The sequence below is a fragment of the Drosophila ananassae genome, chromosome 3R (assembly GCF_017639315.1).
Source record: "Drosophila ananassae strain 14024-0371.13 chromosome 3R, ASM1763931v2, whole genome shotgun sequence".
NCBI classification, from domain to species: Eukaryota; Metazoa; Arthropoda; class Insecta; order Diptera; family Drosophilidae; genus Drosophila; species Drosophila ananassae.
Genome location: NC_057930.1, coordinates 25503801 through 25518505, shown reverse-complemented (window position 1 = coordinate 25518505; position 14705 = coordinate 25503801). Strand labels below are relative to the sequence as shown.

General features: G+C 42.6%; 2 protein-coding genes across 2 annotated transcripts; both read left to right on the top strand.

Annotated features, from left to right (window-relative positions):
• Positions 1-1233: 1233 nt before the first annotated feature.
• Positions 1234-1879, top strand: LOC6497903 (selenoprotein BthD). The gene has a single exon (XM_001961651.3). It carries the CDS (start codon positions 1432-1434, stop codon positions 1849-1851), a length of 420 nt encoding a protein of 139 aa, XP_001961687.1. The 5' UTR covers positions 1234-1431; the 3' UTR covers positions 1852-1879.
• A 62-nt stretch (positions 1880-1941) lies between these two features.
• Positions 1942-2618, top strand: LOC26515325. The gene is made up of 2 exons (XM_032451780.1): positions 1942-2289; positions 2337-2618. The coding sequence occupies exons 1-2, from the start codon at positions 2219-2221 to the stop codon at positions 2458-2460; spliced, it is 195 nt and encodes a 64-aa protein (XP_032307671.1). The 5' UTR covers positions 1942-2218; the 3' UTR covers positions 2461-2618.
• The last annotated feature ends 12087 nt before the right edge of the window (positions 2619-14705 follow it).

Sequence of the window (14705 nt, the reverse complement as noted above, 5' to 3'; positions counted from 1 at the left end):
AATTTCCTGGAGCAGTAGGGCACAAAATTTAGGAAATATATTGAATTTAACCAGAATAAGAGTCTCCCCTTTGTGTGACCCTTGCTCCTATATTATTCGGAAGCTTAAATTCTTTGCCTTCCATTAAGCCAACACTCAAATTCAAAGAGCAAACTTGGCCATAAACTACCTTGGCGGGTTGGGGGGTGCATCCCCAGGACTATTTGTGACTCGGTTGTTGGGTTTTTCGCCAACACAAACTAAGTATGTTGATCCAATCAGAGGGAACAGCAACCAATCGTCACAGCCGCCCCCAGACCTCAAGATTCGGTGAATATATTTTCCTTGGGATTTGCGGCTGGCTTCGGCGTATTCTGTCAACTGTCGTCGGTTCACGTCCCGACCTCTAACCCTTGGCTGGATGCAGAATACGTATTAAGGCAGCTGGGATGGGATGAGATGGGTTTGGGAAGGGCGAGGGCTCACGACTGGGTCTTGCTTTTTATTTATTTTCATATTATTCGAGAGCAGCACTGCTCTACTTTCAATAACTGTGAATAAAACTGAATGAATGAACTGGCTAACCTTGCCGCTGGCACGACGCTCGCTGGGCGGTGGGTGGCTGGTTGGCTGGTTGGCCGTCGGCTGCTGCTACTCTGCTTTGTGTTCGGTTTATTAAAATATACATTTTCTTTCCTTTTTCATTTGGCTTCCTCCATTCTATTTATCTGTGTGTGTTTGTGTGCATTTGGTTTTCTTTACTCTTTAGCTTGGCAAATTTTGCAGAAAAAAATATTTTTTGATCTTCTTTTTTCCCATGTCGCCGCAGGTTAAAATGTCAGCAAAAACTGGACAATATATACTAGACGTACAGTAATTATTACAGAATGAAACTACTATTCTAACATTAATTCAAGGAGCGGATAGGCTGGAGTTCTGTCAAGAACAAATTCCCTATCTTGGTATCTATAGAATCCCTTCAGGAAGTCGACTTCTTTAAAAGTTAGAAAACTTCTACAGAGATGCAGAGCTTTTAATATTCCAGAGACCACTGTATATTTACGTTGATTTAATTTTTTGTATTCATTTTAAGTCTTGCGGCTTTTGCATATTTCATGCGCATTTGCATGTTCTTTTTTTCTGCGGCTTTTTCGCTCTCGAAGATTTATTTGTCAGATACGCTCTTTTATTTGATTTATGAAGGTGCTCCTGCTCACCTCCGCCCCCGGGGCTTTGAGGTCGCCGATAAGCTGGAGAGATGGAGCTGCCCAGGAGAATTGTGTCAAACAAACCTCTGTGCTTCCTCCCCTCGGTCAGGGGGAGTCCACACTCCATCACCCCAAGCCTGCTGCTCGTTGTGGCCCGTAACCTGTCCGGTTGTCCAGTTGTCCAGCTGTCCTTCGTGTCCACCACCAAGCTAACGAGCCAGCGCGCCAACCACCTTCCACCAAGATGCCCGACAAACGTCCCCTGGATCCTAACCAGCCGGTGCTCTACATCGAGCATTGTCGTTACCGCCAGAACTATAGGCGCATGGCCCTCCATCTCCACTCCACGTTGGCGGAAGCCTTGAGGGCCATCCACCCGGGAGTGAAGCTCCAGCTGAGGATCAATGACACAGGGATGCCAGAAGTCGGATCCTTCGAGGTTGCGATCGCGGCCAACCCCACTGATGACGCAAAGTCTAGGCAAAGGGTCTGGACGGGCTTAAGAAGGATGCCCAGCGCCTCCAAGATTCCCCACGTCGACGACATCTTCACTCCCATTTGTCATGCCCTAAAGCTGTCTGATCCCCACAAGGAGTCACATAGGCGAGTGCTCACCAATCTCCGGCACAACGAAGGCAGCCGGGCGAGGAGACAACCCCAATAAATTAATTCGTGTAGTTTTATGAAACTTAGGTGTTATTGGGAGTTTCTGTATTATTTAATTAAGAAAAGGTTGGAGAAAGTGTAAGTTCTTAAAGTCCTAAGAACTACTTCTTCGGTGCTTATTACCAGAAAAGCTCAAGCAAGAGCCAACAATTTTGCCTCACTAGCCACGCAAAGCTAATGAAAATTCCTCAGGACGAAGAAAGGTCAAGTGCCATCTTCTTGTTAGTTCTGTAGCTAACGAAATAGCCCTGCCAAATTTTCAGTTTAAAGGCTGCAGCCTCGCCGAGCCAGATAACATTAGGACCCGAAACTAATGAAAAGCCAAGCCGCGTGCCTGGGAAAACTCCGCTTTAGCAAACTTGAGTATGATGTGTAACTGCACACAAGCGGCAGTTATGGCAGCGGCAAAAGATGCAAATGAGAATTCCTTGAGGTAGTGTAAGGACTTGTGCCCGCTTCCTCACCCGACGTCACTCCACAGAGTACCCGCTCATTTACGCCGGCAGGAGACGACTCGTGGCAAGAATCTTTGAAGCTGCAAGAGCATCAGCAGCTCAAGTTGAGTGCTGCATTTCGGCTTCATTGCATCTCGGTGAGCACACAGTGAGCGAAAAAGTATGCGCCAGGGGGCGTTGCGATGGCGATGGCAGATGCGGAGGCAAGGAGCACAATAAATCCCCTTCCTTAAAGTAGTTGTATAATATTTTATTTGGCAAAGTATTTCGTTGGCTGACGTCCTGCCTTTTGCTCCTGATTCTGCTTCTTCTCTCGTGACTTAAGTTTTCAACACACGCACTGTGCAAACACACACACTCATTGTATGGAAGGGCACACACACGCACCAGAAACCGGATACAGTGCTCACAAATAATTAATTTGAATTTCACTTGGAAGGTTTTTCAAGATTAGACTTCAAATCAAAATACTTTCATTAGATGAAATGTGAACTTCAAATTTAAATTGAAGTATCCGAATCAATTTAATTGCAAATTAAAATATTAGTTACACGCTTAACCTGGAAGAGATAAGTACCATTGATTTGCCACAAAGTGCATTTATTTGAATTATTTTAAAAATTGTTGCTTACATTAACTGGGAGGTTATTTGCGATGCACCAAAATCCTTAAAGAGCTTACAACATTTTCGAGTTTCGTGAAAAACCACTGTACCGAGAGTCAGTAGTGTGCACTCCTTGACAGGACGTGGCTGGCCTGGTCCTGAAAGGCAGCATAAGTAGTGGAAAAAGGCAGCATATTAATCTTGCAAGCAACAACGCTAAAACAATAGCAACTGCAGCACTACTTGCACTACTACTCTTTTCGGGCATCTTTCCTTCCGCCAGTAAACGGAACACGAAACTAAATCGTTTGTGTGTTCCTTTTATATTTTTGCACAAAGTAAATGAACTTCATTATAAATAAACCGTCTTTTCTTATGTTCTTTGTTTTCCTTCCCCGTTCCCCCGTTTTGGCATTCTTGGCTTTCGGTTTCAGTGTCAGTCTTGTTAACAGAAATGGCGCATTTTGTTGGTGTCTGCCAGCTGTGTCCTGGCTGCCAAAAAATATTGCAGACTTTTGGGGGAGCGTCCCGCATCTTTGCCAACAACCTGATCACGTTTCGCTTAAAGTCTGGGTTATGATTTATGTTTCCATAATTACTTTGCAATTTAAACCGAAACTTGTTGAGGGGTTGAACTTGTTTCCTCAATAAAATATTGAGTATGTTGCTAACGCTATTGCTTTAAAAAAAATTTAAATAATTTTGATAGTATTGCAGTTGGAGATTTCTTGCCATTCTTGGCTTATTTTTAACTTATCCAGCTCAATAAAATTCTTGTTATTTTTGACGAAGCTGCAGCAAATATTAAAAAAGATGAATAAAAGAAGAGGCGAGCCAAATGCTGTTTACGCACATTTTTGCAGTCTAGAGTCTTTCAGCCATTTGCCTGCCAGCTCAAGCATTTTTCTAGTTCTCACTTGGCGCTGGGAAAAATGGTTTTAATAATATTTCAAATTGACATAGTCGAAGGCACTGATGACATTCAATTAGCGGAGAGCACTTTTTCAAGCTGCAACAAATGATAAGTGATTGGTCTCTGGTTTCGAAAGCAGAAACTGCATTCCATCCCGATGACCGGAAACCATTAATCAATTGGGAGAACCCTTGACGGGTTATCATTTTTCTGGGATGTCAAGCAGTATATCCATGAGCGCAAAAATAGTTGTCAATTTATTTAGAGTATAGAATTCATTTGATTAAAACATTCCCCTCAATTCATTTTGGGCTTTTATTGTCACATTCAGTTTGGTCAAAAGCAAATCCATTTTTGGGAAAGTTAATTTAATTTTTCATTTCGAAGCAACTTATGCATGACCAAAAATAATACGGCTTGAACGCATTTTAAATAACTGAAAAATGTCCACTTCTTGCCCGCATGAATTATAAATGCCCAGAATTTATCAAATGTCCATGCCGAAAGTCATCGTTTTGACCCGAATTCAATGGGCTAATTGATATTCTGTTTGTCCGTGTCTCTTTGTGTCGGTTTGTTAGTTTGTTTGTCTACATTGTACGCATAATTCGAATGATATCGATAATGGGCTCCCCTAGCCCGAAACCAATTCGTTATCATCATTTGCTCGCGTGTTGTTTAATTAGAAGTATTAGCATGGACAGTCGGTGTGACCGCAGGTATTATACTGATTTGGTCGGCATTATATTGAGCCTTTGGTGGTTTGTCACACAGACATCCTCGCCAAGGATACCAAAAAACAAGGAAAAATGGAAAAATATATGCACTCCTGCAGACTCGATTTCGATTTCAATTAAAATACAGCACAGAACACAGAATAAGGCCGGAATGCAAATACAATTTTTTGACATTTTTGCAACCGACTGCGGGCAGTTGGGCGTCTGCCAAGGTGAGTGAAAGACAAAGAATCGCTTGACCACTGCCGACTGACTGACAACTCTTTCAATCTCTGCCACTCATCCAGGGGGACTTTTTTTCGAGATGTCCAAGACATATGCGAGACGGCAGGGATGCATTTAAATTGGACTTTGTATGGCAAGGTACTTTTGAATCACTTTGGATATATAAAATCTTTGATTTAGTTTTTCTGCTTAGTTCAAAGCTATAAGCTTTTTTTTTACTTTTATTTTTTAAATTTTTATTTTTTTTTTTATTTTTAAATTATTTAAATGATTTAATGGCCAGGCTACTACTACTCTTCTATCATTTCCCTTACAACTCTCAATAAAACCCATTGAATATTAAGAGTTTAAAACCAAGTTTAAGCTGTAGTTTTTTGAAAGCTATATTTTTAAAGCCGTTTAACTCAAAACAAAGGCTATCTAGCACTTCAATCTCTTTTGGAGGGAATGTCGGAACGTCCTATTCCCGAAAGAGCTCACACACAAAAATATGCCAACAATAGCAACAACTGCCCGTGTCCGAGTGTCATTCGTGATGATCTATGGATGGTAACATAAATTTTGACTGCTCAGCTCGGGGGCGGCCCTGTCGGTCTGAATCCGAGTGACCCCTCCATTGAGGGGCATCGATGCTCCAACGAGAATTGAATTGAAATTTGAAATTTCAGAAATGATTACAACTATACTATCTGGCTGGGCTGTTTGTTGGACATCGCATGTGTGACTCTGGCTGGGCGCTAAAAACTGATTGCCGGAAATGTTTGTAATTGGTTGCACATGCAACCGAGCAATCGAGCCAGCGTGCCACCGAGCGGGTGGTGTGGCCTTTTCTGGAGGAAGTGGCTTACTGCTGATTGGGTGGTGTGGCATACTCATGGGCATTGTGGCAACATCGGTTTGTTTCACTGTTTTTAGCATTATTGTTATTATTTTTGCGGCGAGCGGAGTGCGCTTGTTAATGATTTATGCATTTTGCATGGTGCATAGAAATGACATTGCAGTTGTGCCAACTAAATGTGGCAATCTATGGGTGGTAGTGGGTTTCGCTAATTTAAATGCACATTTGGGGCACGGTCGTGGAGTGCGCTTTTACGGGAGCTTGTGAGGGAGTGGCGTTAGAGGTCCTGGTGGTGGTGACATCCCGATGCAACCACATTGCTGTCGACAGCCACGACTTCTGTGATTTATGCTGCTGCGGCCATTAGTCCAACATACACATGTTATTGCACAGGATGCCAGCTAACAGGGAACCAGCCGAACAGTAACTGCCTAACAGAAGAAGAGTCAACAGGCATCCTTTCAAGAGTAAATTGCCCAAAGAGCTAGCTCTGTTAAAAAGATACTCTCCGAAACAACACTCTCTTACCCCCTGTTATCGTTGTTAAGAGTGACTCCTGCTCTTCTGATGGTAAGGACCTAACATAATGTTCCGCTTCTGGCAGGACAACATAAGGACCATTAGTTGGGCATAGGTCAGTAATTTTGGTAAAAACAAATACAAAACCCAAGCACGTGAAGCCATAAATCATTGGTTTTCGTCCAAAGTTTTTCATGTGCAGGGTTTTATGTGGGCTTCTCGAAGCTAGTTTATGTATCAACAATATTGCATCATGGCTTAAGTTTTTATAAATTGAATTCTCTCCATTTACATTGCAACAAGAATAATATTATTTTTGAATTCCTCAACTTTCCATCTATATATAGAGACTATATAATTCCTCGATTAAAACAATAAAGCTTTGTCTTAGCAACGTCTCTATTATTGACCACCATTGTCTGTCTAATGACTTGAGCTTCAATATGATTTAACGATTTCATAGTGGCACCCTTTGTGGTTGGTCCTGGCAAAAAACCCTCCTAAATTCCAGCTCAAACTAAAGCACATTAAAAATTCAGCTCAGTCATCGAAAGATCTGAGCAACAATCCCCGCAAAAAAGAAGCCACAACCAAGGGAGAGCCCAAAATAAAATACTTAAAGCCCAAAAGTGAATCTGTGTTCCTTTTTTAGCCTGTGTGTTGCTCACGTTGCTATTTAAGATTCATTTAACTGCAAAACAATGTCTGAAAGCAGGCCAGAGAGCTGCAACGAATGGGAAAATACCCTGTGATACTTTTCGGAGGGAAAAATCAGTTTATAACAGTCACTTGATCCACTTTGCTTGCTCTTTCCGAGCTTACTTTGGAGCAGTGTATGTTGCCGGCAGAGGCTGACATCGGTTTTGGCCGTGGCTTTTGGCTGTTGTCGTTGCTGCAACCGGGGCAAATTACGTGAATCAGCGAATTTGGCAACAAGATACGGCCAACGATAGCAGGATCGCAGCCATCGGACACCACTAACGAAAGCAGTAACAACACCAACCACATAACGACGCCGCGGCCAATTGCCGATTAGCATCACTTTCGACCAGGGGCATCAGGGAGAGCGGTAGAAGGGAGCGAAGGCAAAAGCGGTTAGCAAACAGGACTCTTGCCAGGACATGGGGCCGGAAAAGTGCTCGACGGATATGCAATCGCGAAACAAAAGGGCAACATTTTGCGTTGAGGAGCGAGGCAAGAAAACGTGGCGTGACTGTAAGTGATTGTAAGTGAGTGGCGAGTGTCTAATGAAGCCATCGCTGATGGCCAGGCGGGCTAAGAGTCTACAGCACTGAAAAAAATACTGAGTAGCTTCTCCCATAGAGATTGGAGAATTATTTCTTTAATGTGAAAAGAACTGGCCATCAATCTCGAAGCTCTAACTCGCCATCGCATTTCTTTGGAGAAAAATATTTATTTCAGTGAACCTCTTTTTTCTTCCTAGTTTATTCTGCAAAGGCTTTAAGAATGCCGCCCAAAAAGAAAGCCTAGGCAGGGCGTAGACAATGGAACATGGCCAGAAGACAATGATGACGCCAAAACCGTTGACGAGGACCTGCCAAACAAGGGTGCTGAGCTTGGATTTGGAGGACTCAATGCCCGCCGCGACGGGTGTCAATATGAAAATGAATGCGTGCGGTTTCCTCGTGCCTTTTTTCGGTGACGCCCCACCTCGAGTTTGTTCCTATGTGTGGATATGAATTATTCATAAAATGGCAATGGCACTCTGAGCAGCGACAAGAACAAGAGCAAGTCGTGACGAAGGCATTGGAATGTGTGTAGTCCCAAAAAAAAAGGACGGCAAACATTATTGTTGCTGCTGGTTTTTAATACCCTTTCCAGGGATATGATTCTCATTTTTTATTAAAGTCAGAGATCTGTTTAAAAAACAATCTGGTTGAAAATAAATTTAATATAATATTTTTTATATGATTCGGTAGGAATTTAGAGAGCATTTCAGGGTCCTTAAATTTTATTCGGCTGTAGTTCTTTTTTTGGCCACCTCGGAAAGTGCACAGCTCGGGCAACAACAATGAGTCGCCGTTTGAGATGCCTGCCACATACACTCCCGCACACTCACCTTTATGCATATGCAAGTGTGTGTAACGAGGCTGAGTGGGGAGGGCGATGAAAATTGTTGAGTCACAGTGATGGCCGAGGTCGCTCTGGGCCGGTTAACCCCTGGTCGGCAGCCCCAGCTTTAACCCCCATTTTGCCAAAGTGAAATTAAGGAGATATATCGCCGCGAAATAGCTTGAAATCAGTGAGGGGATCTTGGAGGTATGCATCCTTTTGATGCATCAAAGCGCCCCGGCAAGGACTTGGTCTGGCTCTTGAATTCCCCAGCTAATTAGCGAAATGGAAACGCTTATTAGCTCGATGGAGAAAGTTTTCGGCTTCTCGCTGCGTAACTATGTCTAGGAAAATGGATGGAAAAGTGAAGCTCACCTGACGTTTCCAATGGAAATTCTGCAACCAACTGGCACTCGACGGCAACACAATCATAGTCATCATCGGCATTAGCGACAGCCCCTCCGCCGCCTTGGCCCTCGACAGGCTAAACCCCTTATCCACTTGGATCTGCATGCATAAAAACGACAAAAGCCATAATATTTGTGCAAAATAACGAGGCTGAAAAAGGGGAAAAAAATTAATCGAACTACGTCAGGAGCAAAAACGAAAAAGTCCTCGGAAGGGCGGCGGGGAAAAGGATTGCAGAAGTTGGGGAGAAGCTGGGCTGCGTGTGCTCTTTCTATATTTGCATATAAATTTGCATATGTCTGTGAACAGTGGATAAAACAAGCTTTTGTACATATCAGGTATTTTTTATGGAGGAATGTATATTGAAGTGGAATATTCCTAATGGTTTTTAAACTTTTTCCAAGGGAATGTTGGCTAAACGGTTTTTCTATGGAATTATTGTTCTTAATCGGCTTTATAAATAATAAAATTCCTCTGGCTTTGGTTTTATTAAATATTAGCCCATTGATTGAGTGGAGGGGTTAGTTCCACTGTCGTACTCAGGACTGCCTGTGTTTGTGGGCTCGTGTCGGTTTTGCGGGTTAGCATTGCAAATGCTCGCGACTTGGCTGCGAGCTTATTCAAATGAACTGAAGAGTGCTCCGCCCAGATAGAAGAGGGTATCGAGGAGTGGCAACCGGGAGGTGGATCAAAATTAACATTGTAGGCCCAGTTGCAGCCGAGAGAGGCAGCTGCGTAATTAGTTCAGTGCTTGAAGGATTTCATTTGGCGAATTGTGGCACAGTTTCGTTTCATTGTGGATTTCCGCAAGTTGTGCGGGCTACATTTTTCATATCCTCCAGCTTTCACTTTCAGCAAACATTTGGCCTCTTTCGGGTCGCAGTCACGCCCACTCTAGGCCCTGGCCTAGGCACACTTCATTTGTGCGGTAATAGTTATTTGCGGACAGTAAAAACAAAAAGGACATAAAACAATTATAGTCCCGGCGCTGCAACGCATAAAAAGGAGCGGGCCAGAAACCTTTGACAAATTTTTGTTGCCAGAGTTCTGCACTTAAAGACCTCCGCAGTCAGGTCACAGTGGTACTTGGCTAGCTGGCGAGGATAATGTTTAGTAAGCTCCTGGCTTGTAAGATGAGTTGAATGTCACTCTTCACTGTGTTGTTTGAAGCCTTTTGTCGCGAGCAAACAGCAAACTGACTTGCTAATGAAAAGTTTATTGCTCCGGGGCTATATGTACTTAGAGCCGTCGAGGTTGCCATGGTCCGTTCGCCAAGAACTGTCAGTGGCTGTCCTGGAAGCTGATGGCTCCCGAGCTTGTGCCCCTACATATGCCTGCTGGAGCCGGAGCTCCTCCTGTTTCGGCTTTGCCGCCTGTCATCTGTTTAGTGCTAATATTATTTACACCAAACAGGAATGGGCGGGAGGACATGGAATGACAAAGCGACACAGACGCACAAGCACTTTATGTGAACGACGCCCTCCGGCATAAACTAGAATTATAACGCACACTCAACGTGATGCGATGCGTTCTGGAACAAAGGAGTTTCGCCAAAGGGTAGCCCGCAAAAGTATGCTACGATTCGGAAGTGCGGGCTGGGTCTGTTTCTAAGTATATTTTAAAAGGAAAATTTACCAGCCGCATGCCATCAAAAGGGCAACAGACGCCAGTAGCAAATGAACATTATGCATAGCCCTGAGCCAGCCAGCAGGAACCGAAGGATCGTATTCAAGGATTAGGGAGTGTGACTGGATTTCTATATGAACGGCAATGTTTTTGTTGCGTCGCCTGAGCTGGCTTTTTCGTATATTTCGGGTCGTGTTTGCCCAATAAACCTTGAAAACTCATTAGTAAATTTTCAATTATGCAAACAGCAACAGCACAAAACTGAACAAGTTGCTGGGGCTCTCGATTGGAGATGGCAATTTATTGCAATAATATTACGCTTTATGGCTTGTGCCTCAAGCCCGAACTCGTGACAAATCCGATAATCCTTCCCAGATTTGACTGTTTCGAGTTTTTCCGATTTTCCGTGTTACTCCCCGAAAACCTTACGCCCCATTAATCGATCATCTCTAACGCACACACGGCCCAGCATTAACCCATGTGTGTATTCAGGTATTTTACGAGCTTTATATTGATAAACAATAAAACCACCCATCGTACCAATTCACACACACATGTATCCGACAGAAAATCCTTCGCCCTCCTCGCACAGCCTCTCCCGATTGCGCCACTGCTGCTTTATAAATTTTTATTTTAATTTTATTTATTTTGTTCGGCGTGGCTTTTATGTATTTATGGGCCAACATGCAAATGCAAATTGAAAAGGAACACGAACAGCGACACGGAGATGCCTCAGCGAAAAATGATTACGAGCATTTGTACTTCCCTCTCGCGCTCTTATTTCACGTTTTATTTTCTTTATAATGCAATAAATAATTTTATTATGTGCCGAGACCAATAAACACATTCGAGGCAAACAAATAATCGAATACAAGCAAGTGCAAGGCATCCGGGCGAGATCCGCATATAAATCATGGGTGCAAAGGGTGTCCTGTAACATTCGCAGTCCCAGGACTCTGCCACTTGTGGCTGGGAATTGCTTTTTAAGACCCAAAAATAATTCATTTAAATTAATTTTTTATATGTTTTGTGGCATAAGTGCAAATTGGTTATGCTAAGTAGTAACATAAAAGAATTAAGCCTTTACCTGTTGATATTTTTGTATTATTTAAGAAACTGAATAGAAGTTCTTTATATGTTTAAACTTAGAATGAAAGAATGAAAATACTTTAATAAGAGTACTAGAAAGTCGCTGTCACCCGCTATTACTACTCAATCTTTTCGTTTCACATTGACATTGGGAAATGAGTTTTGCAATTCTTTAGCAATTTTCACAGCCTCTCAAATACAGACACGGATGGGCGGGGGCCTTGTGGGAGGCTACTTAGCCAGGCCCCTCCACATGGTGTGTAGCACGGTTAGACGCCCGGCCGTAATGCTGCAAAATCCGCAAAACCCTGTTAGGCTAAGCTCATTGGGCAACCGAGTATGTGGAATGGGGATAACGAGTTTGGCAGGCAGCAAGGATACCCCATGGCAAGGACTGCTAAGAATTCCCCCTTATGGCAGTACAAATGATATGCGTATTTAAATGGAATGGTAACAGCAGCTTTTCCGACAAAGTAAATGGTGAACAAGGAAAAGGCGCACAAAGTCAGAGACAAAGGGGTAAGGTGTTCCCGAAAAAGGGGGCTCTGAGATTTTCTTGGCAGTGGAAAATGGTTAAAATAAATGGCACCGTAAAGAGGAATTACTACCACAATTGCGGCATTATTTATTTACACTTGTAATCGTTTATTGCCATTTATAAGTACGAAGAGAATCAGACAGAGTTCTCTATACCCATGTCCAATATCCAGTAATTCCCGCTGGATCTGTATGTATTGGTAAATCATAGTCCTGTGTATTGGAGGATGTGAAAATTGCAATGGTAGGATGCAATGGCAAATACTAAAAATGTTCGATTAGACTTGGCCCTGGGCGAAGCAATCATACCCAGCTTGATTAATAAATGTCGCGCTTCTGTGGCCCATTGACAAATATTTCCGCACCGAAGCCCATTGAAGCCAGGGAACCAGTACAGGCAGCGATTTCCTGTCAATAAGCCTTGTCAGCAACATGAAATTAACACTATTCAGGCCCGGAGGGCGCCATGCGAGAATTCTTTCACATTGCGACAAATGTCTGGCTGCTGAATCCGAATTCCTAACTCTGACACTTTCAATCAGCCAGCCATGGATTGCGCCTTCCTTCCTCCGGAGTCCGGATCGCCCTGTGACATCGTTGGGAGGAAATGCCAATGCCGCTCAATAAATGTCATTACATTGTCAAGTGCATATTAGCGCCATAATTGAGCGGCGTGAGCGGAATTTTCCCAGCCAGTCTCTGTGAAATTTGGAACAGCACGACGGAGCAAACGGCACATACCAGGCGAGGAGACACACAAAGGATGAAAGGCTTTTCTTTTGTGTGTTTTAATGCAATCTTTAAAATATTTATAAGAAATAGTTAAAAGGATTGAAGCTACGTATGCATTTAAAAGAAGAAAAGTATGGGAAAGGTGAACTGAAATATTTTTCAATATAATGATAGGACTTCTTTTCGGATGAAAAGGGATGTTCTGCGATTTAAACTTGTGATTTATAATTACAATATCTAGATCAACTCTCTATCAGTTAAAATAATAACAAGAATTTTATATTTTCATTATTGCAATTTAGTTATTTACCTCTTTTCCACAACATTAGTTTAATGACAAAACTCCCGGGTTATATTTTGTTTTCATAAATGTCCCCTCGCCAGCTCCTACCAGTTAGCCAATTTAAAATCAAAGCAATTGAAGCCCCAGCTAATTAACTGAATTCCGAAAGTAAAGTTCATCGCAAATATAAGCAAACACTTGTTTGACTTTGGCAAATTAATTATTTAATTTAATGCAAACATTTTTCCAACATACAACAAAGTAGACAAGGCCAATTAAAATTGGCCGGAAGGAGAGTGGGACGGCGGCGGGGCGAGTGGCAGAGTAAACAGGAGGCAAAACAAATTTTGGCCAATACAATTTTAATGGGCCAACAAATTGTAAGCCAGAATAAAAACAAAAATTTATCAACAAACTTAAGATTGAAATTTTATGCGCCGAATAAGCAGAAAAAAATGCGTTGCCCATTTCCTGGTCTGGTTGGCCGGAATTCTCGCATTTTCCGGCTGAACGCTTTGCAGACCAAAACTGAATTTATAAACCAAAAATGCATGATAGCCCTACTGCTGCCGCCCCCAACCCTGGCCGTCTCGTTTGCGGGTTTTGCGGCTGTTGTGGCGACCTCAGTCCACAACAACAGAGAAAAAGAGTCCAACAACCAAAAGCCACCAGAATTATCATTACAACTGCAAAAATCTCTTGGCAGTTTCCCGGACTTCTGGCCTTCCACCCACGGCCTTCCGTTCTACTTCTCGTTTGCGATTTGCGGGTCGATTTGCTCAATTTTATTTTTGTTTTAATTTTTTTTTTTTTCAATTTTTAGTTTATGCCGTTGCAGGCGATAAAATTGGGTAGGCGTGGAGCAGAAGCACGAAAACCCGCCCAGAATTATTATAGGAGTTCTCATCTTTTTCGCGTTTGCCCGACTCGCTGGCTTATGTTTTATGGCCTAGTCGCCTAGCCGGAGTTGAAGCCAAAACTTCGCATACCTTTTCCGCAATGGTGACTATTATTTTGTCAATAAAATAAAAAAATATATATTTAAAGAAATAGGCTTGTCTTTAAAAAGTCTACTGCTAGAATGCAGTGACCTCCATGGTTTAAAAGCGAAACTATATTGAATGAGAAACATACCCTTTCTTTAAAATTCGTACAACACAATTCCTCGTTGCTCTGAATTTATGACTATCGGGCCAAGTTAGCAAACATTGAACGAGAAAAAATTGTTCGGCAAACAAACGGAGGAAAACAAACCAAAACACATGGAAACATAACTTGGCATCATTATACGAGAGAAGAAATGGGCGGGTCTGTAGAACTTCTCGTACACAGATATATTTCCACCCAGTTGTGAGCTCTTGAACTTTACTGCACTTCTTTTTTACTTTTTCAGACATTTTTTTGTTTGCTTGTAGTGTTGCAGATTTATGTTTTATGACCAGAAAGTGTCTACCATTCTTGGCTGGCGATGGCAAAGGAGAGTCGGGCTTGGCCGGCCCCCAAAAACAAATTCAAGTCTAACTCATGGCGAGTCATGGCTTAAGGCAATATGAGTTCAATGACAAAATCCCCAAATAATAATAATTTACGTTGCGCATTAACCATTGAATTTCTGGGTCTACTACAACCAGAATTCCATAAATAGATGACCTAGAATAATAGACAGTACCCCCTGGGCAGCGAAACTGTATCATAAATTTTTCGCGAGAAAATGAAATAATAAATGTTGCAGCAAGAGGTGTGTTTCGGATGTTGCCCAAATTGTATTTGGTGTTGCATTTCGAACTTTGACTGCCGAACTAAGCCCCATAGC